Source organism: Sturnira hondurensis, unplaced genomic scaffold (genome assembly GCF_014824575.4).
Source record: "Sturnira hondurensis isolate 20B ecotype Veracruz unplaced genomic scaffold, ASM1482457v3 Scaffold0022566, whole genome shotgun sequence".
Classification (NCBI taxonomy): Eukaryota; Metazoa; Chordata; class Mammalia; order Chiroptera; family Phyllostomidae; genus Sturnira; species Sturnira hondurensis.
In genome coordinates, this window is record NW_028095197.1 from 18,483,789 (window position 1) to 18,511,619 (window position 27,831).

Sequence of the window (27,831 nt, forward strand, 5' to 3'; positions counted from 1 at the left end):
GAGCCTGAGTTCTACAGAGCCAGGGTCCAGTGTGCCCAGTGCTGCCTGGTCCTGGGAAGGCAAGTCACTTTTAGGTAGAGATTCAGCACTGGGAAGCTGGACAATAAAAGTCACATTCTCCATTACCAATATCATCTTTGAAATTTAAAAAAAACTTGTATTTTGCATTGGCAACCAGTGTATCCCACAACCAGGTGTGGTAGGATGGAAATGACACAACGAAGGTTATTGGGAGCAGGAATTAGAATAGAGGTTTGAACTCATATACCTCAAAATACATTTTATATACTCTAACAATAACATAACTTAAAAAATATGCAACTTGGACTTTGCTTAGTAAATGACTAACATACTAATAAGTAAATTAACCTTATTTAGAAAATAATTTACTAAGTAAATTAACTTAGTGAATGACTCAATCATGTAATAAGAAAAACTAAAAACTCTCTTTAAAATATTTCTATTAAGCTTACAGGAAGTGATTTTTCCTTCATTTTGAGTGACATGAAACAAGGTGGCTATCACTTGTATCACATGAAACAAGGTGGCTATCACTAATTCAACAGATGTTGTAGTTATCCTTAAGTTCATAGCTTCCACAGGGACTTGAGCTATGGAAGAAATGTGCTCTGAATTTGAAAAACCTCTGTTCCTTAACTCATTATACAAATAAAACAACTGCTTGAATGACCTCCTGAGAAACGCGAGATAGCAAAGAAGATAAATTCTTTCCGAACCTTTTCATAAAGATTGATAATAAATGCACTTACTAGCACATTACAGATTTCGCCTTCTCCCACTGTCATTAACTTTAAGGGAAATACTGTAACAAAGTGCACGTATGACAGCGGCTTGCACAGAATTTTCCTGCCCACAACTGGCCTCCAAACTCAGAGCAGGTTACTACATACAAGCAGACTCTACTCCAGAAAGCCATTCTTCACATGGCCTGAGAAGATTTAGAGAACAATCTTAAAAATCTATGACAGCTTAGTGGGTGGGGGGATCCAGCAAAAAGGACAAAGGACTCATGGACATAGTCAATAGTGTGGTGATTCGGGGGGCAGGGAGGGACAGGAGTATAGGGGGGAACGAATGGTAATGGGAAAAATACAACAAAACATAAATTTAAAAAATAAAAATTATTTTAAAAAGAGCATTTAAAAAATCTGTGGGAGAGGCAGAGAGGATGGAGAAGAGGAAATTCCTTTTTACTGCAGAGGTTTCTTAACCTGACAGCTTACTCAGGAAGAGCCAGAGAAGAGCCAGGCTTTCCTGAGAAATGTCCGTGTCGGTTTGCTCGGTGAACAGTAAGACGCTGATTTCACTTTGTAGGGAGCCTTCTGACCCAACACTCTCCGCAGATGCTTGTATCTGGGAGTGAGTGCCATGTTATTTGGAAGCTTCTGGGAAACTAACGTAGGGAGTGTCTGTTGCCAAGTTTAAATGGAGTGCTCTGGAACTTTGATAGTTTTTACTAAAGAAGTATAATCTAGCACAAGGGCCGGGCCCTGCCATTTGAGCTGGCCCAGGCCAGTGCCCTTCATGGAAGAAATGGGGTGGGGTTTCCAGATGATTCCTTGCTTAGACAGACGGACGTTCCGACTGACACCCTGGCAAAGACCGCGCCTCACTTCCTCGGCACCCGTCCTCCTCGCTCTCTTTAGCAACAAAGCTCCAAGGAAGTAAAGGTGGGCATGAGACCATGCTTTCCTCAATGAGATCTACTTGGAAATATGGCGGGGTTGCCGGAGAGTCTCCTTAAAGTCTCCTTAAAGAGAGATGCCACTGTCCTTGCTCTTTCCTCCTTCCCCGGGTGCGGAATAAGTCCAGGTGGGAGGAGCTCCAATAGCCACCTTGGACTATGAGGAGGTCCAAAGATGCCAGAGCAGAGCACGGAGAGGAAGGAATCTGGGTCCCCGAAGACATCCCAAAGCTGCCATATTAGCTCTGAATTTTCTACTCAAGATTTAACGTGAGAGAGAAATAAATATTTGTTGTGGTTAGGCCAGTGGTACTTTAGATTTTTCTGCTATATCCAGCTAAACATAATCCTAGATAACTCATTGGGCTAAAAAGGAAGCTCAGAAGACAAACTAGAAGGAATTATAGCATCTCAGGCTTGGCCAGTGATTGCTCCACGTTAGCACGGACCTAGCGATCAGGGATTACATAATGCAGTTCCAAGTGCCAGGTGGGGACACTGATGAATTGAGAGAAATCGTGGCCAGGACTGCTACATGTTCTAATGTATGGAGCAAGGCCCAAACTCAGATTTTTAAAAAACGCTATCTCCTGCTGTTAAAATATCTGCCAAAATTTAAAAATATATTGAATATATGTATATATTTTAGAACACATACATACATATGAGTGAAATGTATACATACATACGTTAAGAGCTGAGTGAAATGAACCCACGGGATGAAAATGGCCCTAAAGCCATGTTTTGTTTTGTTTTGTTTTTGTCTGCTGGGTTAGACTATTTGGCTTTATATCTCAGGTAACACTTTTGGAGCTCTGGAAATGAAATCCCCTACTTCTCCATGGTTTTTGATACTCAACACAAGGAAGTAATATAGTAAAAATTGGGTGGGGGTTAGTGGGAGGAGAAAGACCAGCTGACATGACAGAGAAGTGGATTCACTCTGCCCTTGGCATCTACTCAGCTCTGTGGTTACCACTGAGCTACCTAACAACCTCTCCTAGAATCTATGCCTTTTCTGTAAAACGATTCTGTGAAACCATAATATGAAAGTGCTTTGTAACTTATAAATCTATTCACAAAGTAAAGGTATATCTGGTCAAGAATAAACACATTTAATAATTCTACTTCATGGCCATTGTTAAGAGAAATCCTCTCTGAGCACATCTGTACCATAGGGACACTGGGGTGACTTTCCAACCCTGGCCCACAGAGGGCAGTAGGACTGCCCCCTCAGTCTTTGAGCAAGTATCCTCATGGTGCATTTCAACCAAACACAAGGTACTGGCCAACAGTACGTGTCCTTAGCAGTAAAAGCAGGTGTACATTCTTATCACATACCACAGGGTCCTTTAGGCTGGGGATAATAAATCAAATGCATGCAAATGCTACACTAAGAAGAAATCTGAATTCAATATTTGAGAATTGTTTGTGCATGCACACGTGTGTGCCCCCTCCCTCCCTGTCCATCTCTTCAAATAGTGAATTTGAGTATCATTTTGCCTGGGAAATATACACGAGGCCCAGGTCCATTTCATGCACTGATGATTCATTCAATCACTCACATGTCTGAAGTTCTGACGCAATGACAAAAGAAGTTTCTACATAAGACCAAAGCAATATGAGAATTGTTTAAAAGTTGAAGATGCACAAAAGAGACCATTTCCAGAGATACATTTAGAAAATACACCTTTTCAGCACCAAAAAAGAACCTAGCTTCCACCAGAGTGAGCAACTCTTGAGAGCTAAACCGTGCTCTGAGTTCGGAACAGCCGCCTCCACTGCAGATTCCGTGGCTGCCTCAACCCTTTCCCACAGAAAAGGAGAACCCAAACTTTTCCTCATCCTTCCGCGTTTGGGGCTCAAAAAGCGTAGTGCGAAAGCGGTTATGGCTCCTTGTGTGAAAACAAAATGGTCCTCATTTTGCTCATCAGCGTTTTAACCTAGTGGCATCTTACCCATTTCCAAGTTTTGTTAAAAAACTTCAAAGCAGATACTTTTTTTTCCCATGAGGCTATGAGAAAAGATTACTCCCCAGATAAAGGTGTGAACATAAACCAGGGTGGACATACCCAATGATGCTCTTTCCTTGCAGCTAGGAAGAGCTTTTGCCTGTCTCTTCCCACTCGTCTGGCGATCTAGAGCTAAGGGTCTTGGTGGGACAGCATATTCCCCACGAGAGGATCATGTTTCTGGAATTCTGGAACAGGGGAGAAAGCAGAGTGTTTTTTTTTTCCAAAGGAAGCTTCATGCTTTGTTTGTTTATCAGACATCTAGCCAGAGTGAAGTGGAAATGTGGAGCTCTGAGTTTATTTTGAGGTGAAAGGCCTAGGGGATGGAGAATCGTGCATGCACAGTGGGCCCAACCTAAACTGTGCTGTCTAGGAAAGGCAATTTATATATCACGGTGGGAGACACCACGCTCATGAGACAAAACGCTCATTCCCTGGAGAGGAAAAGCTGAAGAACTTTCTGTTAATTTTGTAAAAGTGTTTCACATAAGTAAGTTCCAGGCCCTCAGTCTTTCCCCCATCCTATTGATTGTGGTTCTGGAAAAATCTGTGGGTGACTACAGAGTTTACTTCAGTCTTGGCACTCTTAGATGAATTTAGTGCATGGGCGGGGGGTGTCTAAAAGGACAGGTCTGCACTGCAGTTTATCCATTCCAATAAAGATGGGGAATATCGTGCCCACACATATATATTCCCCATCAAGATGTACAATTCTGACAATAAATTTTTAAAAAAGTAAAGCAACAGTTATCCTTTTTTGTTTGCTCTCTCTCACATGCTGAAAGGTAACAGCAAATTTCACACTGGTAAAAAGGAAATTCTGCATCTTGAGATTTTATATAAGAGGAGTAAGATGTCTGAACTGTGAGGGGTAATGTACACCTGCATTCAAGTGTCTATGCGTATTTTTATGTGTTTGTGTATTTGCTTGCCTGTGCCTGTGTCTCAGTGCAGTTGGGTGCTTATTCAGTGTCAAACGGAAAAGATTTGAAGAACTAATTTTTCTGGGGAAAGTAATCCATGACCTCAAAAATTTCCCTATGCTTGTCAATTTCACAGAAAGGCCAGGTCACACTCAGTTCTGATATTACCATTCTGCACACATGTGGGAATCTGATGAACTGCCTCACTTTCATGACATACGGGTTTCGTATCCAAACCCAATCTATACAGCTTACCACTTTCAAACTCATTCTGCAGTGCAACACACTTGTCTGATCTCTATGAAACATCCATACTCCAACCTCCACCAATGTCTTCTCTAACCATCGGTCAACTTCTACTAATTTTCTCCAAGTATATTTTAATTATTCCAAAGAATGGTCAACAGAGGTTTGGAAAAGTTACAATAAAGACATGTTGGCTTCCAGGTTCGACAGGAACTGAGTCCAGTGGACCGTCTCCTGCATCTTCTCATAACCCAGCCAAAAGGGGAAAAGAAGAATAAAATCAAGAGAAAGTTCAGTGAACACAAACTTTTGAGAAGTCTTCGCTTGTTAGGTTACAAATGGATTCAAACTGAAGAAAGGCACTGGGAACCCTGTTGGCAACTCCACTTTCCAAGACAGGATGTAGTATTTGGAAGGAGAAAGCTGAAGACGGAGTAGGTCTTGACGCAAGCAACGCATACCTGACTCATTACCCACTTAACTGTTTTGGGTCAACAACACAGAGGCCCCATAAACCTGGCCAAGCCAAAGAGAGAAGCTAGGACTGTGTTAGCCAAAAAGTTCGTTTTGTTTTTTCTGTACAATGGCTCCAGTGGTGCTCAGTTGTCTTTAACTTAACATGAAATAATTTTGTTAGACTGTATTGTGACAGCTGTCATCAGAATACATTTTAAAAAACTTGTTAAAATTCGTGAATTTTTGTGTAGCCATTTTAACATTGAAGATGGAAGAAGATATGCAACATTTTCAGCATACTGTGCTTTATTATTTCAAGAAAGCTAAAAATGCAACTGAAACACACACAAAAAGATTTGTGCAGTGTATGGAGAAGCTGCTGTGACTGATTGAATGGGTCAAAGGTGGTTTGGGAAGTTTCTTGGTACTATTGACATTTTGGCCAACTAATTCTCTGCTGTGGGGCTGTCTCATGCATTGGAAGATGTTAGCAGCACCCCTGGCCTCTAACCACTAGAAGCCAATAGCAGCAAATGGCCAACATACTCAAAATATCCAAATCAATAAGGTTATTGGTGAAAATGAAAAATGTGTCTTTATTTTACAGAAAAAACTAAATGGACTTTTTGGCCAAGTCGGTAGACAGATGTTTCCCCCTGATGAAGAGAGACTCTTCTGATGGGACGGGCAGTGGCATCAGGAAGAAGACCAGCCCCTGGGACCTCCTGGGCACTTGGAATGGAAACCTACGGAGAACTGGGTCTGCAAAACTGAACCCTGTCCGGGGCAACTACTTCAAGAAACAGAGAGCATCTTTCAGGAGTTATTTCATCTCTTAAAGGCAAAATTCTTTCAAACTTCATAAGAGACCAAAACAACATAGGATTTAAAAAATCAGAGTCAATAAATTGATAAAATGATAGACACTATCATAAGAAAATGTAACAGGCAAGTGAAACACCAAGAAAACAAAAGATTTGCCTCATACATATCAGTAGATGGCTAGTATCATGAAGATTTAAAGACCACTTGCACCCTGGCTGGTGTGGCTCAGTAGATTGAGCTCTGGCCTGCAGATGGAAGGGTCACAGGTTCAATTACCAGTCAGGGCACATGCCTGGGTTGCAGGCTGGGTCTCCGGTTTGGGGGCATGTGAAAGGCAGCTGCACATCCATGTTTCTCTCTCTCTCCCCCCTCTGTTCCCTGCTCTCTAAAAATAGATAAATACGATCTTTTTTTAAAAAAAGAGCATTTGCAACTCAATAAGAAAAAGAACCACCCTCAAATGAAAAATGGATGGTTATCTCAAAATGTTTTAAGCAATATTCAATAAGGAGAGCTCTATATAGCCAATAATATGTGAAAAAGGCATTCGGCCTCACTAATAAAGAAATGCAATTTAAAATAGGACTCAATTTTTCACATAAGGTTGCGGAGATATATTCAAATGATACTAACTTGTGTTTGCTGCATCCAAGGTACTGACTGTAGGAGTACAACTCGGTACCAATTTCCCACAGAGCTACTTGGCACATTTATCAAAGCCCTTAAGAGATGGGCATACTCTCTGATGAAGTAACACCTGCCACTTCAGAAATTTGCATTAAGGAAATTATTAGAGATATGGGAAAAATTTAGTCACACAGTGTTGTTTGTAACAGCCTCAATATATAATCATCATATATATTACATGATAAAAATAAAGGCACATTCCACAGCGGAATTGTGTGTGACTGTGGAATAATGATAAAATATCTCTTATTATGGAAAGAAGACTGAAAATATGGTGGACTAGCCCTGGCTGGTATGGCTCAGTAGACCGAGTGCTGGCCTGCCAGCCTGAGTACCAAAAGGTCACTGGTTCGATTCCCAGTCAGGGCACATGCCTGGGTTGCAGGCCAGATCCCCAGTTGGGTGTGTGGGAGAGGTAACTGATTGATACATCTCTCTCATATCGATATTTCTCTCCCTCTCTTTCTCCCTCCCTTGCCCTCTCTCTAAAAATAAATAAGTAAAATCTTTTTTTAAAAAAGAAAATATGATGGAATAGAAATTCAAGTTACAATAGAGAATACACAGTGCAATCCTTTTTTTGATAAACATTATTTATGCACAACTGCTGTCCATGTACAAAAAACATACCTATTAACTAGACACCTGAAAAACAGTCAAGAAACCAATATGACAGTACATTTACAGAAACTTCCTGATTATTTTATATACAATAAACTTCAGTAAAATAAAGTGCATTTATAAAGAAAAAAGAAAAAGAATGAACCAGAGGCTTCAACAAGAATCCAGATACAGAAGACATGGTCCAAAAAATCAATGTTTCCATACAAGAGTAATTGTTAAAAATTTAATTTTAAAGATGCCATTTATAATGGCAGTACTGCATAGAACCTATTTAGCTCTAAATTTGGAAAATATATGCAGGTATTAATTACCAGAAATCTATAACTTTACCAAATGGTATAAAATAACTGGTTATAAGTAGACATACCATATTTTGGACTTGGAAGGACCAGTATTATAAAGTGTAAATAACCCCCAACTTAATTCAACATTTTCTATATTGAAATAAAAATTTCAGAGGGTTTCCTTGGGAATATGTGAAAATGAATTAAAAATTCATATTAGGTAATGAGTATGTAAGAGTTGATTTTTAAAAAATAGATCAAAAGAAGGTGAGAGAATTTTCACTACCAGATAATTAAATGTACTTTAAAGTGATAATAATTAAGTCATATTTGCAAGGCCTAATAATAGGTAGGTAATAGGAATATCCTATTATTCAGGATAATAAAAAAATGAATAGAAATCCAGGCAGAAATCAAATGCCCATAAGTATTTACAGTGTGATAAACGTGTCCTTCCATTACATTGGAAAAGGGCAAATGGTTTTTAGGGAAATGGTGCTGAGCAACTGGTTAACTATCTATTAAAAAAATGAAATTAGACAGTTTTGTCATCCCGTACCCTAAAATAAGTTCCAGATGACTTAAACTATTAAACAGAAAATTACTTCTCTGACTTGGGAAGTGGGAGTGCCACTCTAAGAGCATGAAAACATGGGATCTGCAGAACAAAGTCTGACGACAGACTTCCGCATGTAAGGACTCCAGTCATCCACCTGACACAGCAATGAACCGGAGAGAAGGGCAGGGAACTGGGGGAAACCTGCGTGTCACACACAAAAGAAGAGTTGCCAGCCTTCCTATGTCAAAATCTTTCACAAATCGCGAAGGAAAAGCAAAAAACCAAAAGCATGTGCCATCATTGCAAAACGGGCAAAACTGAGGGACAGGAAAAACACAAATGCTCAGTAAATGCGAAGTATTGGAAAATGTTCCTCCTCAATAGAACTAAAAAAAATTCATCTTGCAAAATGGAACCTCTATTCACATGGCAAATTAGCAGGTATTAAAAATAAAAGTATGTAGTATATTGCTGACCATGTGGCAAACTCACCACTGTGATAGTCTGCTGGTGGGAATGTAAATCCTACAGCTTCCCAAGGGGGAATGGACAATATTTATTAAGAAATTCATACATGTTCAGACCCTTTAATTCAGAAACTTTATAGCAATTTTTCTTAAAGAAGTAATCAAAGGGGTCCAAAAATATTTGTGTCTATTATAACTTAATTAATAAAAAACCTATGCCCAACACCAGGTGACAGCTAAATAAATTAGGACACAGGTATTCAATGGAACAGCCTTAAACTAATACACATATATATCATCTATATTAGCTATGTATTCAATAGCATAATGTAGATCATTTCATGATAGGACAAATGAAAAATGTAGGCTACAGCACAGCAAGACACCGGTTTGGTTAAAAGTACACACAGATGTGCATACCGGGCAGATGTTCAACACTAAGTAAACAGTGGCTTTTTATGGTGATGGGATTATAGGGTTGTTTTGTTTTGTTTCCCCATTTCCTCCCTTCTTTTTCATTATTTCTACAAACATTGGCTTGCTGTTATGTGTCAGACATTTCTACATGCTCCAATTTTTCTTCAACCAAATATCTATTATTTTGTAATTAGAAAAACTTAAGTTTTGTAAAAGTCTGTCATCTGAAACTGACTTCCTCTTTCAGATGCTAAAAATCTCGTAAAGGATTCAGAGGGCACGCAATGAAAGGCATACTGAAAGCATAAAATACCTTGTAAGAGAATTGGGGAAATAGGTCACGCCATTACTTATTTTGACGGATATTTCATAACACACACTCACCGGTTCCAGGTTGGACACGGTCTGTTACTCCAAATGTGAATGAGGATAGTCTCTTAAAGGCACCTTCCTAAGGGGGCCCATCTGAAAGACGACTCCTTAAGGAGCCTGACATCTAGGTGAGCGTTATCCCATGGGACCCCCACAACAAAAGGAAGGTGGTATGACTGATTTGGGGCATAGGAACTCTAGACTTGGGTGGGGGTGGATTGTGGCTTGGCCAAGGTGAAACCCCGGGTTAGAACTGAGCAGGCGGTAAGGAGCTGAAGGGTGGGGAGGTGGGGAGCAGAAGAGCAAGGGCCGGGATCCGGAGGGGCGGGAGCCTTACCGCTGCTTGCTGGAAGGCGCCCTTGGTGTAGGTGCCGCCGCCGCGGTAGGTGATGGCCGGGATCTCGCGGCTGAGCAGTGCGCACTTGTGCTGATGCGCGCGGCGGGAGGAGATATAGTCGACGCGCGGTACCACGTTGTTCTTGGACGAGAAGGTCACGATGGCCACGCGTGTGGCCGTGGGCACGACGGGGAAGTCCGACAGCAGCTTGCGAACGAACTTGAGCTCGCTGAGGAAGTTGGCTTGGCCCACGCTGGACGACTCGTCCACCAGGAAGACGAGCTCCAGGCGCTCGCTGAGCTCCCGCAGCCGCCGCACGCGCCGCCGGAACGCCTGGCCCAGCCGCTCGACTTTGCTCTCCGGCGCCTCCTCGCTGGGCGCGGGCGGCGTGGGCAGCCTCCCCGGGGCCCCCGGGGCGGCCTCGGGGAAGAGACGGAAGCTGAAATTGCGCGACGGGGATATCTGCGGAAAGGTCGCCCACCCAGAAACAAGCGCCAGACCCCAGCAACAAAAGGCCAGGCGCGACCACATTGCGCTGGAGACGGAGCGTCCGCCCCGGGGCGCAGGAGGCGGCGGGGCTCGTGGAGGGGCGTGCGCCGCGCGCGGCGCGAGTCGGCGGCGGTGAGCCTCAGCGCCCTTTTATCTGACACTGGGGACAGGATCCAGACTCCTCCGGTAGCGCGGGGACTCGGGAGGGACCGGCGCGCGCTCTCTGCCCCCGTTTCTCTCTTGTCTGTTTTCTTCCCTTTCTCCACCTCCTCTCTCTCCCTGAAGACTATAAAATCTTTGAAGGAAAGGGGGCAGTCAAGAAAATCTCCCGCTTCCCTCCTCTCCCCCCTCGCTCTCTCTCTCCCGCTCCTCTCGCTCTCTCCTTCCTATATCTCTCCTCCCCCTCTGGTTCTTCTCCCGGGATCCAGCCAAAGACTCGGAGATTCCACGACACCAGAACCCCGCGTCTGTCAGGCTGTCAACATTCCCGCAGCAAGCGCACCAGCGCCCAAGCCCTGATTGATCCCATATGTCTGGCGGGAGCGGCTGAGGAATTCACTGGAGATGGTTCCAGATACCGAGAGTGCCACAGTAATTGGAAACACTTTGTAGAGGAAAACACACACACACACACGGACACACACACACAGACTGGCTAGGGAATTGAAAGCATCCTTTGAAAAATGCTTGCTCACCTTTTGCGTCTCATTTTCCCCTTTTAGGCCCCAAAGCCTTCACCAAATAGATGATTATTTGACTTTCCTGGTAGGGATTTCAAGCCCACGCGTGGTGTGTGTGAGTGTGTAGACTCTGGAGGGCGCCCTCAGATCACAACATATATGGGGTGTATCTGCCCCGCAAGGACGATGTGGCGTGGTGCTTCAGTCATGCATTTACCTATTCATCCGTTTTTCATTCAACAAATAAAATTTTTGAATGTGTTCAGGTGACCTTGGTTGATAGACCCATATAGGATTCAAGTGTACATTTCTCTGATGCATAACCTGCATATTGCATTGTGTGCCCACCACCCAGAGTCAACAAATATTTTTGAGTGCCTATATATATGCCGGGACACTGGGAATAAAAGGACAAACAAACGCTGACATGGATCTTGTCCCCACAGAACTTATAATGAGTGAGGTGGCCATTAGCCAAATATTCCACTATATATATATATATATATATATATATATATATATATATTCACAGCTGACTGCTAAGTGCTATGAAGATCTTAGGTAGACACATTTGACCTTGGAGAGAGGCCAGGGAAGCCTTCTCCGAGGATATGAGATTTGTGCTAAAATCTGAAGAATGAATTGGCGTTTCTTTCCTCAGCACCCTTTCATGGACTGATGGTCTGTTTCAGCAGATGAAACCTGTAAAGGTCTCTTCCCCGGGCTGTGAGTGGTATCTGGTGCGCAGCTACTTGGAAAGACAAGTTGCACCTGGGAGTGGTTTTCCCAGAACAAGCCCCTGAAGGGGGTGGTGCAAGCACGAAGGAGGAGTACACCTTGTATAGGAACTGGAGTCCTGGCTTAAACAGTTCCAGGTAGGAGTCGAGAGTCCTGTGCAGGTACGCCCCTGCAGTTACGTAAACCACCAAACTAAGTCACTGCCAGTCCTTGGCTTCAGTTCGGCATCTATTTCCTGATGGAATTCAATGATCTTCATTTCCTGTCTCTAACATAAAATGACTTAATTCCACTTGTATTTGATGAAATACCTTCAGTGACAAATAGCACAGGGGATTGGTTGACATAATAGGGCTCTGGAATCAGTTTGCCTGCGATGAAATGCCATTCACTAGTTGTGTGACCTTGGCGTCGGTTTGCTCATCTATAAAGTGGAGTAATAGTAACAGCCTAGAAAGGATTATTGTGAGGATTTAATATAAAAACATAAAGTTCTTGGGACACTGCTTAGAATAGAGCATGTACTCCGTAAATGCTTGTTGCTATTTTGCCAGCTTTATTTACAAAAACTCTTCAAATCCTTATTTTTCTAAGATTATTTATAGACTATCTACTGTGTCAGGATGTTAGACACTGAGGATTTAAAGAGAATTAGATTCAGCTCCAGTCCTCCAGAAGTTCAAGGGAAATCAGAAGAGAACATAATTTTCTAGCCATCAGAGAGCAGTAGGCGGGCTGCAAGAAGGGAGAAAGGAAAATAAGGTCTAAATCTTCCTAGGGGAATGAACGAGACCTCATTGGAACTGAGACTTTTAAACAAGGAAAAGTTTGTCCAAATTTCATCGACTGTGTTAGTGCAAACACATCATCAAGCGCCAATGTTTCAGGACCTCTATGTGCCAGGAACCATGGCAACTGCTAAGTGTACTAGCTCGTGTGTTCCCCACAAAAGCCCAGGGGGGTAGACGGTTGCTCTAGGACTCTTGGGTTGCAAGAAGTAGACACCTGACTTCTCCTCACGTAAACAACAAGGGGTTTCTTGGCTCATGTAACTAAACTGAATAGAGGGTAGGGGTGGACTAGTCTCAGAAAGGTTTGGACAAGGAAATCAAGAACTCCTTAGGGCTTCTATTTTTCTCTTGTGCTTTTCTTTTCATGTTAGATTTAGTCTCTGTCTCCAGATTTATGATCTGAGAAGAAGAGACTCTTTCTCACAAGCTCAGGTTAAAAAAAATTAACAAAACCCAACACCTTAAAGAACTCCACTAGGGCAGGTAGGGGTTTTATGCCTATTCCTGAACCCAGACTGTGGTTGAGAGGATGGGGTGTTACTAGCTTAGGTCGCATGCTCACTGTGCCAGAGACACCTAGTCACCCACCCATCATATCTGGTCTCTCCCTTGTAAACAGCAACAGAGCTTCTGAGTCTTAGCTGGGCACAAAGGTGCCTGAAACGAAGACTACATGTCAGGCACCCTTGTAGATGGATGTGGCCGTGGAGCTAGGTTCTGAGCAATGATGTGTAAGTGCTGGTTTTGTGTGGCAGCTTCCAGAAAACCTCTTTTAAGACAGTTTCTATCTCTTATGTGTTGTATATTATTCCTTTTATCCCTTCATCTGTCTTTCTGTCTGGAATAGGAATGTGGTTCCAGAACTCTAGCTACCATGAGGATGAAGGTCACATTTTAGGGATGGGTGAATCATAAGCTGGAAAGAGCCTGATTCCCGCACACTTCAGAGAGAACCACTATACTCATCTCAGGTTGCCAATCAACCCCTTTAATACTGAGTTTTTCTGTAGCATGTAGTTGAACTTGACTCTGGCTAATAAACCCACAGCTGCAGCCATGGAGGCTATCCTCTGGATATAGGCTTTCATGACACTGTGGCAGAGAAAAGAGGACATAGCAAATTGCTCACTGCCTCCTGAAGTTGTCCCCAAAAGTGACATAGGTCATGTATGCTCCATTTCATTGGCCAGAAAAAGTTGCATGGACATGTCTAACTCCAAAGGAAGTAGTGAAGTACAATCCTACCATATTTCCAGAAGGCAAAAATCTAGACATATCTGGTAAATGGCACAAATAATTACCATATTGAGTCACGGGACAATGGGAAGAGAGTTGAGTTCAAAAAGCAAAGTGGAGACAAAAACCTTGGGAAACTGTCTGCTCTAAAATTTAGGAGATTCTCATACTCTATAAATCAGTTTCTACAAGGACTTTCTGGTCTTTAGTTTGGGACAGTACATTTATATTTACTATATAACCATGTTCTATTTATAATAACCATGGTGAATTATAGTGCCTGATTTCAGCAAGTGTTTGTAATGGAGCCCCTGTGGAGATTAGATTAAATTCATCTTTTCTTCATTTTTCATTACAGCCCTTCTGGAATTTTTGTCTTTCCTGGCACAGAAACACCCAATTATATTAAAATACAGTTATCAAAATATTTTTTCAAACCAACTTTGTCATGTAGTAATACATATACTTCTTCATGATCACATTACATAACACCATTAATCAATTATTTAGTAAATGCCTTATTTATAATGTGGTGATGAAAGTAACAGTATTTTGAGATATCTGCCATGGATTTTGGTGCATTTAAAGCTTCCTAGATAATTCTGAAATATCCGTAGAGGGCGTCCAACCTTTGGCACTCTTGGCCACCCTGGAAGAAGAAGAGTTGTCTTGGGCCTCACATTAAATACATTGCAACATCTAATCACATAAAAGAATCTTCTCATGTTTTAAGTAAATTGACGATCTTGTGTTGGGCCACATTCACAACCATCCTGGGCTGCATCTCCCAGGGCTGGCTGCCAGTTGGCCACCCCTGGTAAAGCATGAGGTCAATATAATTGGCATTGTGCACTTCCAGGGGGCTGGACAATGAGGGCTATGTTAATTGTCTTCTGGTAAGAGAGGGAAGACAGAGGGAAGTCTCGCCTGCATGGTCTGAAGCCTGCTGCTCCGGTCTTGACACCACTCCCCAGTGTCCTCCAGTCTATTCTATTCTCTATGGTAAAGTGCTGGTTCTCAACAGCGGGGGATTTTGTACACACACACACGAACAGCATTGTGCAATGTTGGGAGACATTTGTGGGCCTAAGGTGCTGCTGGCATCCATCATAGAGGCCAGAAATGCAGTGAATATCCTACAGTGGACTGGACAGCCCCCACGACAAAGAATCATCCAGCCCAACATGTCAACAGTGCTGAGGTTCGAACACCCTGGCATACACCACAGTAAATAACAGACCCAGAAAGTGACAAACTTTCACCACACCAAATCTCAGATTGAAGAAGCAACCTAAAGGTACTGAAGTGACAACAGGAAGCTGAATTTCAAAAGCTACCTGGGCTTCATCCCATGTAAATAAGAGTTCCGTGGGGGGAAAATAATGCATACAGTATTCCTCCCATATCTGTGGTTTCGCTCTTTACAGTTTCAGTTACCCACCGTCAACCGTGGGCCAAAACTATCAACTAGAAAATTTCAGGAATAAACAATTTGTACATTTTGAACTGCATGCCTTTCTGAAGAGCGTGATGAAATCTTCTGTCATCCCGCGTCATCCTACCCAGGATGTGACTCATCCCTTTGTCCAGCATACCTCCTTGGCTATCAGATCACCTGGTACAGTATCACAGTGCTTGTGTTCAAGTAACCTTTCATTAATAACGGCCCCAAAGCACAAGAGTGAGTTCACTAGCAATTCCAATGAGCCAAAGAGCAGTCATAAAGTGCTTCCCTTTGATATATGTGTATAAGACAAAACAGAGTATACCTAGGGCTTATGCTCTCTGTGGTATCGACTATGCACTGCAGGTCTTGGACTGTACGCCCTGCAGATAAGGGGAGACTGCACTATTGGTGGGGCAGCGGAAGGGAGATGCATTATGTTAGTCTCCCCTCTGACACCTTGATTCCGAGTTTCAGAGCTGATCAGCAAGAAACTGAACCTCACCTCCTATCAACCCCCTGTGACCAGTGCTAGAGGACTCGCTCCTTTACCCCACTGTTCACTGCAAGCACCTTTCTACATGAAAGCAGATTCTGTAAAAAGATTGGGTGAATTGGTGTTGGGGGCAGGAGGAGAGATTGAGGAAGAAAGCAGAGAATAGTGCTGGCAGAGATTTTCCGAGATACCAAGAATCAAGTCCAGTGAACGGGAGCAGAGGCAGCAAAGTCTTCAGTCCCCATGCGTGCTGGGCATGGTATCTCACTTTCTTTTCCGATTTATAACACAGTGTTAGTGAGTCACGGCAACAAGCAGGACTGACAGGAGGAAGTGACTTCCTCCATCACTTTGTGACTACACTTCATAAGGATACTTTTCTGTCCCGGATTTAAGAAAGACATTCTCTGCCATGTACAGAGGTTGGGAAAATATGCCACGGGGCATATTTCTTTAAGTAGAATTACTAAAGAATCAGAATATAGAATATATTCTATATTAGAATATAGAATTACTAAGATGGAGTTCATGGAAGTATTGAATATAATTAAAGAGCAATTAATATAAATAAACATAAATGTGGCCATAACACTAGATACAGATAAATTTAGAAGTACACATCATTTTCTGTGGTTCATCTCATTTAATCCTGTCATAAATCTCAAAGTAAACATAATGGTTACTCCATTTATTTTTACAAGTAAGGAAATAGAGCTCTATGAGGTAGCCATAAAATATGGAAATTAAGCATTTATCTATTACAGTTAAAATGTATATTCAATGTGTTGTCTGTTGCTAGCAATGCAACCTTGTGGTGAAGGTGGTGCATTCACACATCATTTGTGCCACTCCCTGCATTTGCATGTATGTTTGCATGTATGAGGCATTTGCAGTCAATGCCTCAGCTAATTTGGCCGCTGATTTCCACTGAATAAACCCAGAGGAGGGACCAAGGGTGTCCAGATCTGGCGGAGTACTCCACACAACCACATCAGTCAATCCAGTGTCAGAAATTGTCATCCAACCAGTCCCTGACCTTTCTGGCTTAATGGGAGGGTGTGCCAGGCTGTTGGAACCATTCCAGGCACCCCACTCCTAGTCTGTCATAGGCAGGCATTAACGGGTCACTTTTCCTAGTGAAATGCATCTCTTCAGACATGTGACTTCAAGGAAAGTTCCCAAGACATGTGCTTTCCCAGGTCACCCACACCGTCGCCTTTAACAGGTTGGGACAATTGAAGTCCAACGTGGGTTGTCTCGATCGTCTCCCAGCCCAACAGCGTATCGAGACGTGGCCAAAAAGTTCGGTCTGTTTTTCCGTATGATGGCTGGAGTAGCACTGGTTGTCTTTAACTTCATTCGAAACAATTTTGTGAGGTTGTATTGTGACAGCTGTCATATTAGTGTGCAACTAAAAAAAAACTTATCAAACTGGTGAATTTTTGTGTAGCTATTTTAATATTTAAGATGGAAGAAAATATGCAATATTTTCAGCATATTATGCTTTATTATTTCTAAAAAGATAAAAATGCAACTGAAAGGCAAAAAAATGTGCAGTGCATGCAGAAGGTGCTGTGATTGATTAAACGTGTCAAAAGTGGCTTGTGAAGTTTTGTGCTGATTTCTCACAAGACCGTGCCCCACAGTTGGACAGGCCAGTTGAAGGTGACAATGGTCAAATCAGGACAGTAACTGAGAACAGTCAGCGTCATACCATGTGGGAGACAGCCAACATAGTCAAAATATTCAAAGTGTTCAAAATCATTTGCACCAGCTTGGTTATGTTGATCATTTTGATGTTTGGGTTTCACATAAGTTAAGTGGGAAAAAAAGTCTTGACTGTATTTCCACATGCGATTTTCTACTTAAAACTAACAAAAATGTTCTGTTTTTAATACAAATTGTGGCAGGCAATGAAAAATGGGTTCTTTACAATAATGTGGAACAGAAGACATCCTGGGGTAGGTGAAATGAACCACCAGCAACCACACCAGAGGCTGTTCTTCATCCAAAGAAGGTGATTCTGAGTACACGGTGGGGTCAGGAGTCCTCTGTTATGAGCTCCCTCTCAAAAACCAAGTGATTGACTCCAACACACACTGCTCCCAATTAGACCATCTGAAAACAGCACTCGGTGAAAAGCATCCAGAATTAGTCAACAAAGAGCTCACCATCTTCTCTCAGGACAATACAAGACGACATGTCTCTTTGATGACTAGGCAAAAACTCTTACAGCTTAGGTGGGAAGTTCTGATTTATCTGTTGTATTCGCCAGATATTGCACTTTTGGATTTCCATTTATTTCCATCTTTACAAAATTCTCTTAGTGGAAAAAAGCTTTAATTCCATGGAAGACTGCAAAAGGTACTGGGAACAATTCTTTGCTCCAAAAGATAAAAAATTATGAGAAGATGGGGTTATGAAGTTGCCTGAAAGATGGCAGAAGGTAGTGGAACAAAATGGTGAGTACGTTGTTCAGTAAAGTTATTGGTAGAAATGAAAAAGTCTTTATTTTCATTTAAACATCTGAACCTTTCGGCCACCCCGGTGTTTGTTTGCCTCCATTTTCACAGAAGAAAGCACGGGCTTGAGGAAAGCATGTGTGCTTACCCAGCAGGTCTAAGCTCCCTGAGCGAGTTCCCAAACAGCAGCTGGGACTACCCTCGGCTGACGGCTACAGGACTTGCCTCTGGAACTGCTGAAAGGCACATGCGTGGGACTCTTTCATGTGGTACCGAAAGGCACCCCAGTTTCTACAACGCTTGGTGAGTGGACTTTCTCTGAGCTGGCTATTATGTTCACAGTGACCATTTCCTTTGACAAACAGGCATCCACAAGGGAGTGTGGCCGTGTATTACCTGTGTCCTTAATTTGTGAACCAGCTCTCCAAAGGTGCTATGGAAGATGGTGTCTCTGAAAGACAGTCATCGAAGGGCTCTTTAGAGTCACTGAAAGGACCAACCTTTGTTTTTACTTAGAAGCAGGAGCTCACTGTGTTCATCTTTCATCATCATCAACCTATAAAAAATACAATAGTATTATCTATATTTCTAGACATTATATTAAAGGTCAAGGCTTGAACCCAGTGTCATGTAAGATCCTGAACACTATTATAAAAACAAATAATAATGTTAATAACAATAATAGTTTTTAAAAGGCATCTCCTTTTGATGTTTATTCCTTTTCCTTCTCCCATCAGTGTATGAACTACGAAGGGACCAGTAAAGACAATTTCCCATTGACAAACTACACCATTGCCACTCCCATTCAGAGGCGGCTAGAGCCAAACTTAACAGCTTATTTTTAAAATTGTCATACAGTAAAGATGACTTTTTATCTTTTTGTGTGCTTGTGTACAGTACATGAATTCACACACATACACGGACTTGGGTAACTACAATTATAATACAGAATTCACAACAAAGAACTCCCTTTACAGTTACATTCTCCCTTCACCCCTGACACCTGGCAGGCCACTGATCTGTTCTCCCTCCCCCTGCTTTTGGCCTTTGGGGATGTCTTGTAACTAGAATCACACAGTATATAATTTTGGGAGACTGACTTGTTCACTCAGCACAAGTGAACATTAAGGTTCATGTAAGCTTGTGTATAAGTTTTTGTGTGAAATTTTTATTTACTTGGGATAAATACGCAGGGGTGGGATTACTGGATCATATGGCAAAGTGTGTTTAATGCTGTAAGAAACTGCCTTATGTTTTCCAGAGTGGTCCGTGTGCCATTGCTCATCACAACAGAAATGCATGAGAGCTCTAGAGGTTCTGTATCCATCAGCATTTGGTATTGTGTGTGTGCGTATACACATACATGTCTGTGTATGTAGCACATAGTTATTTTACATATGATTCTAGATTGGTAGTACTCTTCTTTATCATGTCCAGTCTATTACTGAACCTATCAAGTTTTTAATGTATTATATTTTTCAGTTTTAAAGTTTTCATTTGATTCTTTAGATCTTTGTTAGGAAGAATACCTCTATGTTTCCATTGGTTTCAAGAATGTTCAGGAATTGTGGGGCAACCCTCTTTTCATTCAGTCTGGGCCTCCAGAGAGGTGGCTGACAGGGCAGGGGCCTCAGGTGAATGTGGACAGTGGGGAGCCAAAACTGAGCAAAAATGAGCTAAAGAGACACTTGAAAGCTCAGAAGAAAGTGGTGGAGAAGGTGGTCAAGCAGAAGGAGCTCAGCGAGAGACAGCTAAGCCAGGCCAAAGAAGAATTCAATCGTATCAATAACAAACTGCATTAAGGAGACATAATTGGAGTTCAGGGGAATCCTGGGAAAACCAAGAAGGATAAGCTGAGCATCACCCTCTATGAGGCCACACTGCTGTCTCCTTGCTTGCATATGCTACCTCTTCCACACTTTGGCCTCAAAGACAGGAAACACGGTATCGTCAGACATACTTGGACTCGATCCTGGATGACTTTATGAGGCAGAAATTTATCAACTGCACTAAGATCATCATATATTTAAGAAGTTTCTTGGATGAGATGGGACTCCTGGAGATTGAAACTCCCAGGATGAACCTCATCCCAGGTGCAGCTGTGGCCTAGCCTTTTATCACTTCCCGAAATGAGCTGGACACAGATGTATATACGAGAAATGCTCCAGGGCTCTACCATAAGTGCTGACGAGTGGGGGCATTGACCAGGTTTACGAAACTGGACGCCAGTTCCAGAATGAAGGAATTGGTATGACTCACAGTCCTGAGTTTGCCACCTGTGGGTTCTTCATGGTTTATGCAAAATATCATGATATGGAAGTCATGGAGAAGATGACTTCAGGGATGGTAACACACATAACAGGCAGGGTCAGGGTCACCTACCATTCAGGTGGCCCAGAGAGTTAAGCCTAGGGGATTGGCTCCACCCCACCCTTCCAGGAAATCAACTAGAAGAGCTTGCGAAAGCCCTCGGGGAGGAGCTGCCCGGAAACCAACATCTTTGTCTTGGAAACTGAAGAAACTCACAAAATTCTTGATGGTATCTGTGTGTCAAAAGCACAGGCAGGCTCTTTGATAAGCTTGTGGGGGAGTTCCTAGAACTGACACACGTCAGTCCTACATTCATCCATGATCACCCTTAATGAGCCCTTTGGCAAAAGGACACTGTGCCAAAGGGGGTCCAGCTGAACACTTCGAACTTTTTGTCAGGAACGAGGAAAGCATGCAATGCCTACACTGAGCTGAATAACCCACGTTCATGGGTGAGGACTGCACTGCCCTGGACTAAGGGCTGCCCCCCATAGCTGTCTGGAACGTGGGCATCAACCGAGTTACCAGGTTCCTCACAGATTCCAGGAACATTAAGGAAGTACTTCTGTTTCCTGCCATGAGACCTGAAGACAAAAAGGAAAATGCAGCAACTGCTGATACACCCCAAAGCGCAGCAGCTGGTACTTCTGTCTGGAAGATAATAATTGCAAGTCACATAACTCAGGCACCTTTATTCTTCTGCAAAAATCAAGCACTGCAAGGGGATGCTTGTATGTTGCTATCCATTGGACTGTCACAGTTCAGTCCCCAAAGAGACAAAAGGAATTGAGAATTCCTCTTTTACTCTTTGTTACTGAATAAACCATCATCTCTAAAAAAAGAGAAAGTTAATGGTTGTTTGTTGAAGCATTTGTATGACGGTCGTTTTAAAGTCTTTGTGATACAACTCCAAAATAAGTCATCTGGCATTGTCTTTTTCCCTAGCAAGTGGTATTTTTTTCTTTTTGGTATGGCAAATATTATTGAATTATATCCTGACTATTTTGAATATTATGTTATGAAATTCTGGGTCTCGTTTAAATCCCATAGAAAGTGTTGATATTTGTGTTTTGGCTGGCAGTTAACCTGGGGAGGTTGAGGTCATGAGGCCCTTCTGTGGGCCTTGGTTCCAATGTTCATGCAGATCTCCAAGTTTTTGCCACGCCATAAGGATTTTTCTTGCATGTGAGCCCCCGAGTGGTCATTTTGGGACTGGGTGGTGTTCTTTCTTACAGTTCAGTTACTAATTAAGATCAGATACATGCATGAGCCACTCAGAAGTTCCCCAAAGTTCCCTAACTCTTTGCTCACCAGGATCTCCTTATTACATTTCACCTTTCCAGGTTCTCTTGTTGTGTCCTCTGCCCCCAAAGCTGAAACTTTCGTTACCCAACTCCCCTGCACACTTTTGTCACTTTGTTGTCCTCTGGACCAAATGGCAGGCGAGGGAGGTTTGGCCCCATCTTCTTGGATTTCCAGCTTCGCTAGTGGGAAATGTTCTTCTTCCAAGTTTTGCCTCCCGAAGATTCCTGTCTCTTTCCATCACTGCTGTAAGAGATTGCCTGAAGTTTGAAAAGTATGAAAGCTGAGTGAGGAAAAACAAATGTGAACCCTCTCTCTTTTCCAGGCCCTAAGTCTGAATTTAAATGCCTCTCCTGGGGTGCTCTGTGTCTGCACCCAGGCCTACTTTTGGGGTTTTGGACTGTTTCATGAAGCTTGGGTGATCTTGGAGGGGAAGACAATGGCAAACTCACTGCTGGTTCAGTGGTATTTTGAATTCTGATCTCCTTCCTTATGCCACCTGCTATTATTAACTTTCCTGAGTTCTCCAACAGGGACATCATGCACCCTGTACTGATTTTATGGTGGTATTCAGTAGGAAAGGCAGGGTAGAGGATGCTTACTCCTTCTTACTCAGAGTGAGTCATTACACTGTATTTTAAATAATTTTATTTTCCTTCATTACTCTTTCAAGGTTATTTGTTGATTTAAAGTTTTATACTCCTTAAGGAAGTTTTACTAATTGACATTTTCTTAGAAAATTGCTTGTAACATAAATGTGGATTTTGAAGTTTATTACCACGAAGATTTAAGTAATGTACATTTTCAATCATCATTGGTTTCTCCATATGTATGATATCATTTAATTTCTTTCTAATATTATAGATTGGAAATCTTACTGTTTTTCTTCTTGATTACTCTCATGGACATTTTATCAATTTTGTTATTTTTTCAGAGAACCAACACGTGGACTCTTTGTTTTCTGCTATGTTAATTATGCTTTTATCCTAAACAATTTATTTTGTAGTCCCTTACCTTGAATTCTTTGTTCATTAATTTTCATTTATTTTGTTTTATAACTAGAGCTCTTGCAGATATAATTTTCCAATGAGTATGGCTTTAGGTAATACTCATGGTGGTGTCATTATTATTTTCTAAACTGGCTATAACTGGGCTTTTAGTTTCTCTTAGGCCCAGAAGTTATTGAAGGGGAGTGACTTGTTTTATTTTATTTTATTTTTATGTTATTATTTTAACTCCAGCATTCAAATGTTTTGTTAACCTATTTTTAAATTTATTCCCAAGTTTATTTCAGGGAGGTCAAAGAACAGAACTGTACATTTTCAGTGCTTATTGAAACATCTTATGACCTGATATATGAACACAGTGAAACATACGATTAGATTTTGAGAAAAGTAAGCATTTTTGTTTGTAAGATATAAATTCTTCTTATAAATTTATAAGATAATAAATCAACTTTATTGTATACATTAGCCAAATACTCTATTTCATCTTTAATCTATTCCATCTGTTCAAAACTGAAAGTATGTTTAATTCTGGCAAAGTCATTCTTTCACAATTTATATTTTTATTTTTAGGGTTTAGTTATAATTTTTGTGATATGTTAAATTTTATGCATCAATATTCATAATAGTTACATATTCTCTGTGGATAAAAAGTCACTCATTAACAAGGTAACTTAATAACTTCAATAACATATTAGCCTTTATTCAATATAGTTACCTTGAACTCTACTATGTCTGGATGGCACTTCAACTTTGTTATAATGGTTATTATTAATATAAGCATCACCATCAATATCATTATTTTTAATTTACTTGTTACTTCCTTACTCAGTCTTTTTATCTCTTGTTTTAATCTGTCTCTCTTTCAGATGCATTAGAAGTTTTTTAGATTTCTGATGAATTTAAGAGATAAATATTAATTAATCCAAATAAACAAGAAGAACACATACATAGATGAACATGTATAAGATTATAGGGTGGGAAAGAATTTCTAACCATGCAAACAGAGAAACCATAGAGAAACACTCATTTATTTGACTGCATAGCAATTAACACTTCATCATAAATCATCATACACAAATTAAAAGAAAATGACAAATTGGAAAATGGCAGGAAAAAATCTTATCATCCTTATATATAAGGCACTCTTGTAAGTCTGCATTAGCAAGACAATTGAAAATATGGACAAAGAATAATGGGAAAGCAATTCACAAAAGAATAAATTTAGGTGGACACCAAGCAAATGAAAAACCATTCAGCCACATTTATAATGGAAATATGCAAAACCAAGAAACTTTCCTTTCCCATTTCATATTGGCAAAAATGTGTGAATATATATTCAGTCCCAGAACTGCGTAAGGCTGGGCTGGCAGACACCAAGCCCATGTGCTTCCACTCTGCCTTTCTCATTAAGGTTACACGTTGCTAATTCAACTTAGCAGGGACCAGATGTGGTCTTGCAGCCCCTCTCATCGAGGAGTACCAGGTCACTGCTACTAATTCATCGACGATGGTACTCCAGATGGAATTCATTTGCCATCTCTGTAGTCTCAAGAAAGTGGGCTGCTCTACATGGTTAGTCCTTGGCAGCCTGATTAAATAATACGATGTTTTTAAAGGTATGATAATAACCATGTTCTTTAGCTATGGAAATTTTCTAAGGAGCTAATTGGAGATGAGCACACACATTTATACAAAAGGCTGGAATTGACTAAATACAAAAGTGAAATGTTGGGGACATTGAGGGCAATCTTAACATATAATCACAAGAGAATGGTTAGATAAAGCATATTAAATGCATTCAAAATTTTACATTGTCATTGTGATTATGTTCTCAAAAATACTAATGCTATAAAAATACTCAATATAGCCTTTTAAACTGTGAGGGAGAGGAAAAAAACATACTCCTGTAATGTGAAGGTTTGTAAATGCACTGGAAAAAGTGAAAGGAAACATAAATACATAATAATGTTTATCTTAGAGTAGAGTGATTGCTATGGATTATTATTTTATTCATTATACTTTAAGCTACAGAATACACCTTTGCATACATCTCCAGACAGTGGAGGGGGGCCATCAAGAGACTGTGATCCCCAATTCGCCCTCAAGCTGCACCCAGACAGTGAGAGGCTCGCCCTCTCTCCGATTCCTGGAAGGTGCACCCGGCTTGCTGTTCTCATAGTAGGAACCGTTTTCAAGGATGAAGCCTCGAGAGGGCGATGTGTTGTGGAGGCCTTGTGGACAGTGTATGTGACTGAACCCCATTAAAACCTCTATATAAACTTTTAAGATTCCGGCCGGCAGGTGCAGGATTTACTTGCCTTGTGGCCACCCAAGACAAAACTTATATGTAAGTTCCCGTGCTTATTACACCTCCTACCTAGCAGTACGGAGTGGTCTACCTCTCTCTATGGTCTCTCTTTGGTCCTTGAGTAATGGGGGCCTGTTTCACACCTCATCTGGGAAGTTTTTGAGTTTGTGAATCAACAAGGTAAATGCTATAAGGTATATCAGTAGTATTCTATGGTTAAATAATTTAATATTATAATTCTAAAATGTCTTTGTATGGTATAAAGTTGTTCTTCAAATTCTAGCATTATGTAAACAATGGTTTCCAATGATCTACTGTGGTATACAAACCACCTTAAAACTTGATTTAAAATGATCATTTATATTACCTTTCATGACTCTGCAGGTTAACTGGGCTAACTGGGATCAGTTGGTCTCATTTGTTTCTCATGTGACTGCAGTTATATAGAGGCCATGGCTGGAGTTACCTGCAGGCTCATTTGAGTAGGATGTCCAGGCTGGCTTCTCCACTCATATATGTGAAGCCCAGGGCATCTCCGCGTGGGTCTCTGTCAAAGAGAATAGTGCAGAGTTCATTTTATTAATTTTTTATTGCTTAACTTTATTTATTTTTTTACATTTATTTATTTTTAACCTTGATTGTACTTTTTTCTATTACCATTTAGTCCCCTTATACTCTTCTCCCACCAACAATCACCACACTATTGTCCATGTCCATGAGTCCTTTTTCCTTTTTTGCTCAATCCCCCTCACCTCCCCACCCCCCACTAGCTGTCATCCTGCTCTCCATCTATGAGTCTGTCCCCATGTGCCTGGTTAGTTCAGTTTGTCCATTAGATTCCACATATGAGTGAAATCGTATGGTATTTGTCGTTCTCTGACTTAGCCCAGACTTCTAACAGGGTGGCGCCCAGCTCTGCGAAGCAGGAAGCAGAAGCTGCTGGATCTGGTCAAGGTGATGACCGGACATCCCACGGCATCACTTCTGCCATATTCTAGTGGTCAAAGCAGATGTAAAGCCTGTCTAAACCCAAGGGGATGGAGAAACAGACTCTACTTCTTTATAGGGGAGTAGCAAGATCACGTTGGAGAAGATTGTATGGAATGGAAAGTATTATTGTGGATCTCTTTGGAAAAAACACTCGGCCGTTCAATATTAGAAGCATATCTGTCACTTTAAGGAACCTCTCACCTGTTCACCAACTTGTCAGCCTCGTACCCAAGAATTCTAAATAATTCTTCAGAGAACTTTAATATACTCACTGGGTCTTAAGCTGATATAAAAGCTAAAAAATAGGAATATCTCTCTCGTTTCACTACTTGATAAAGGACCAATTTGCAGTAGCTTAATTTATCCCTTATGGAATGTGGTTTGATCTCAGATTTGCAATGTTTGCAAACTTGAATGGTTTAAAATGATGTAACATACTCCACTAACTTCTGTTCCTCCTGTTAATTTGTACCTTGTTTTCCTCTAGCCAGATGTTTCTTATGCTTAATTTGCCTAACAATATTCAGACTAGGAAAACATTCTAGCATGAAAACGATGCACGAAACATTTATTTTCCATACCCTTGGCCCTTTCTAGATTTGCCTTCCATTTTTCAACATCCTTAATTTCTATTGAACCCAGATGGAATCTGTGTTTGCCAGGAAAGAAAGAAAAAGAAAACACGTGACGGTATTTTATACTTTTCCATGTTACACGGGAAACTCTGAAGATATATAATATGCTCTTAAAAACCATGCACACACTGAACATTTGGTTTAAGAAAGTGGTGGGTAACGTCTGAAATGACCCCCAGGGATCCCTGCCTCCTGATATTCATGACCTCTTATAATTCGGTCCCCTTGAATGTGGATTGGCCTTAATGCCTAACTTCCAACAAATAAAATATGGCCAAAGTATTGGGATGTCATGTTCAAAATTAGGGTACAAAAAGATTGTTTTCCATTTTACTCACTCTCTTTCATTTTCTCCCTTGCTTCCCTGGAGGAAAGCCAGTTGCTGCCCTGCGAGATGCCACACGGAGAGGCTCACTGGGCAAGGAACTGATGTCTCTGGCCAGCAGCCCACAAGGCTCTGCAGCCTGTCAACAGCCATGTCATAGCTTCTCAGTGGAACTTCTGAAACTGTCAATAGCCATCCGAGTGAGCTTGGAAGCAGGCTTTCCCGCTGTCAGGCCTTGGGATGACTGCAGCCTTGTGAGACGCTCTGAGCCAGAAAATCCGGCTCAGCAGCACCCGGAATCCTGAACCACAGAAAATGCCAGGTCCTGAAGGTTTGTGGTGGTCAGCCACTAAGTTCTGGGGTAGTGTGCCCAGACCGCAGCAACATGGGCTCCCTAAAATCATAGAGGAATCTCAAACAGTCCAGACAGGGCTTTGAAAAGTGAACTCGCGTTAGAACTGACCTCCCCAGAAGGAGAGACAGAACTTGTGGTCCAAACTTCACTGGCTTGATAGGTTGCTGAAACCGAACAAAGCTCAACAACAACAAAAAATTGGCATCTCCAGAGAATTTTAATAGAACTTGGAATCTTACAATATGATCCTCAAAATGTCCAGGATACAACTCAAAATTACATCAAAAAAAAAGGAGAAAAGAAAAATGTGATCACTTTTTACTGGGAAGAGACCACCACCCAAGGCAAA

The 27,831-nt window shown here is 41.5% G+C and overlaps 1 protein-coding gene and 1 pseudogene across 1 annotated transcript in view; one reads left to right on the plus strand and one right to left on the minus strand.

Moving 5' to 3' along the window:
• Positions 1–10,909, minus strand: part of SVEP1 (sushi, von Willebrand factor type A, EGF and pentraxin domain containing 1) — a 163,960-nt gene extending 153,051 nt beyond the window's left edge. The window contains exon 1 of the mRNA XM_037035776.1: positions 9,915–10,909. Coding sequence (XP_036891671.1) covers positions 9,915–10,445 — 531 coding nt within the window. The 5' untranslated portion in view covers positions 10,446–10,909. The remainder of the gene's footprint in view (positions 1–9,914) is intronic.
• A 7,605-nt stretch (positions 10,910–18,514) lies between these two features.
• LOC118979866 (lysine--tRNA ligase-like) lies at positions 18,515–27,432 on the plus strand (annotated as a pseudogene).
• Positions 27,433–27,831: the final 399 nt, after the last annotated feature.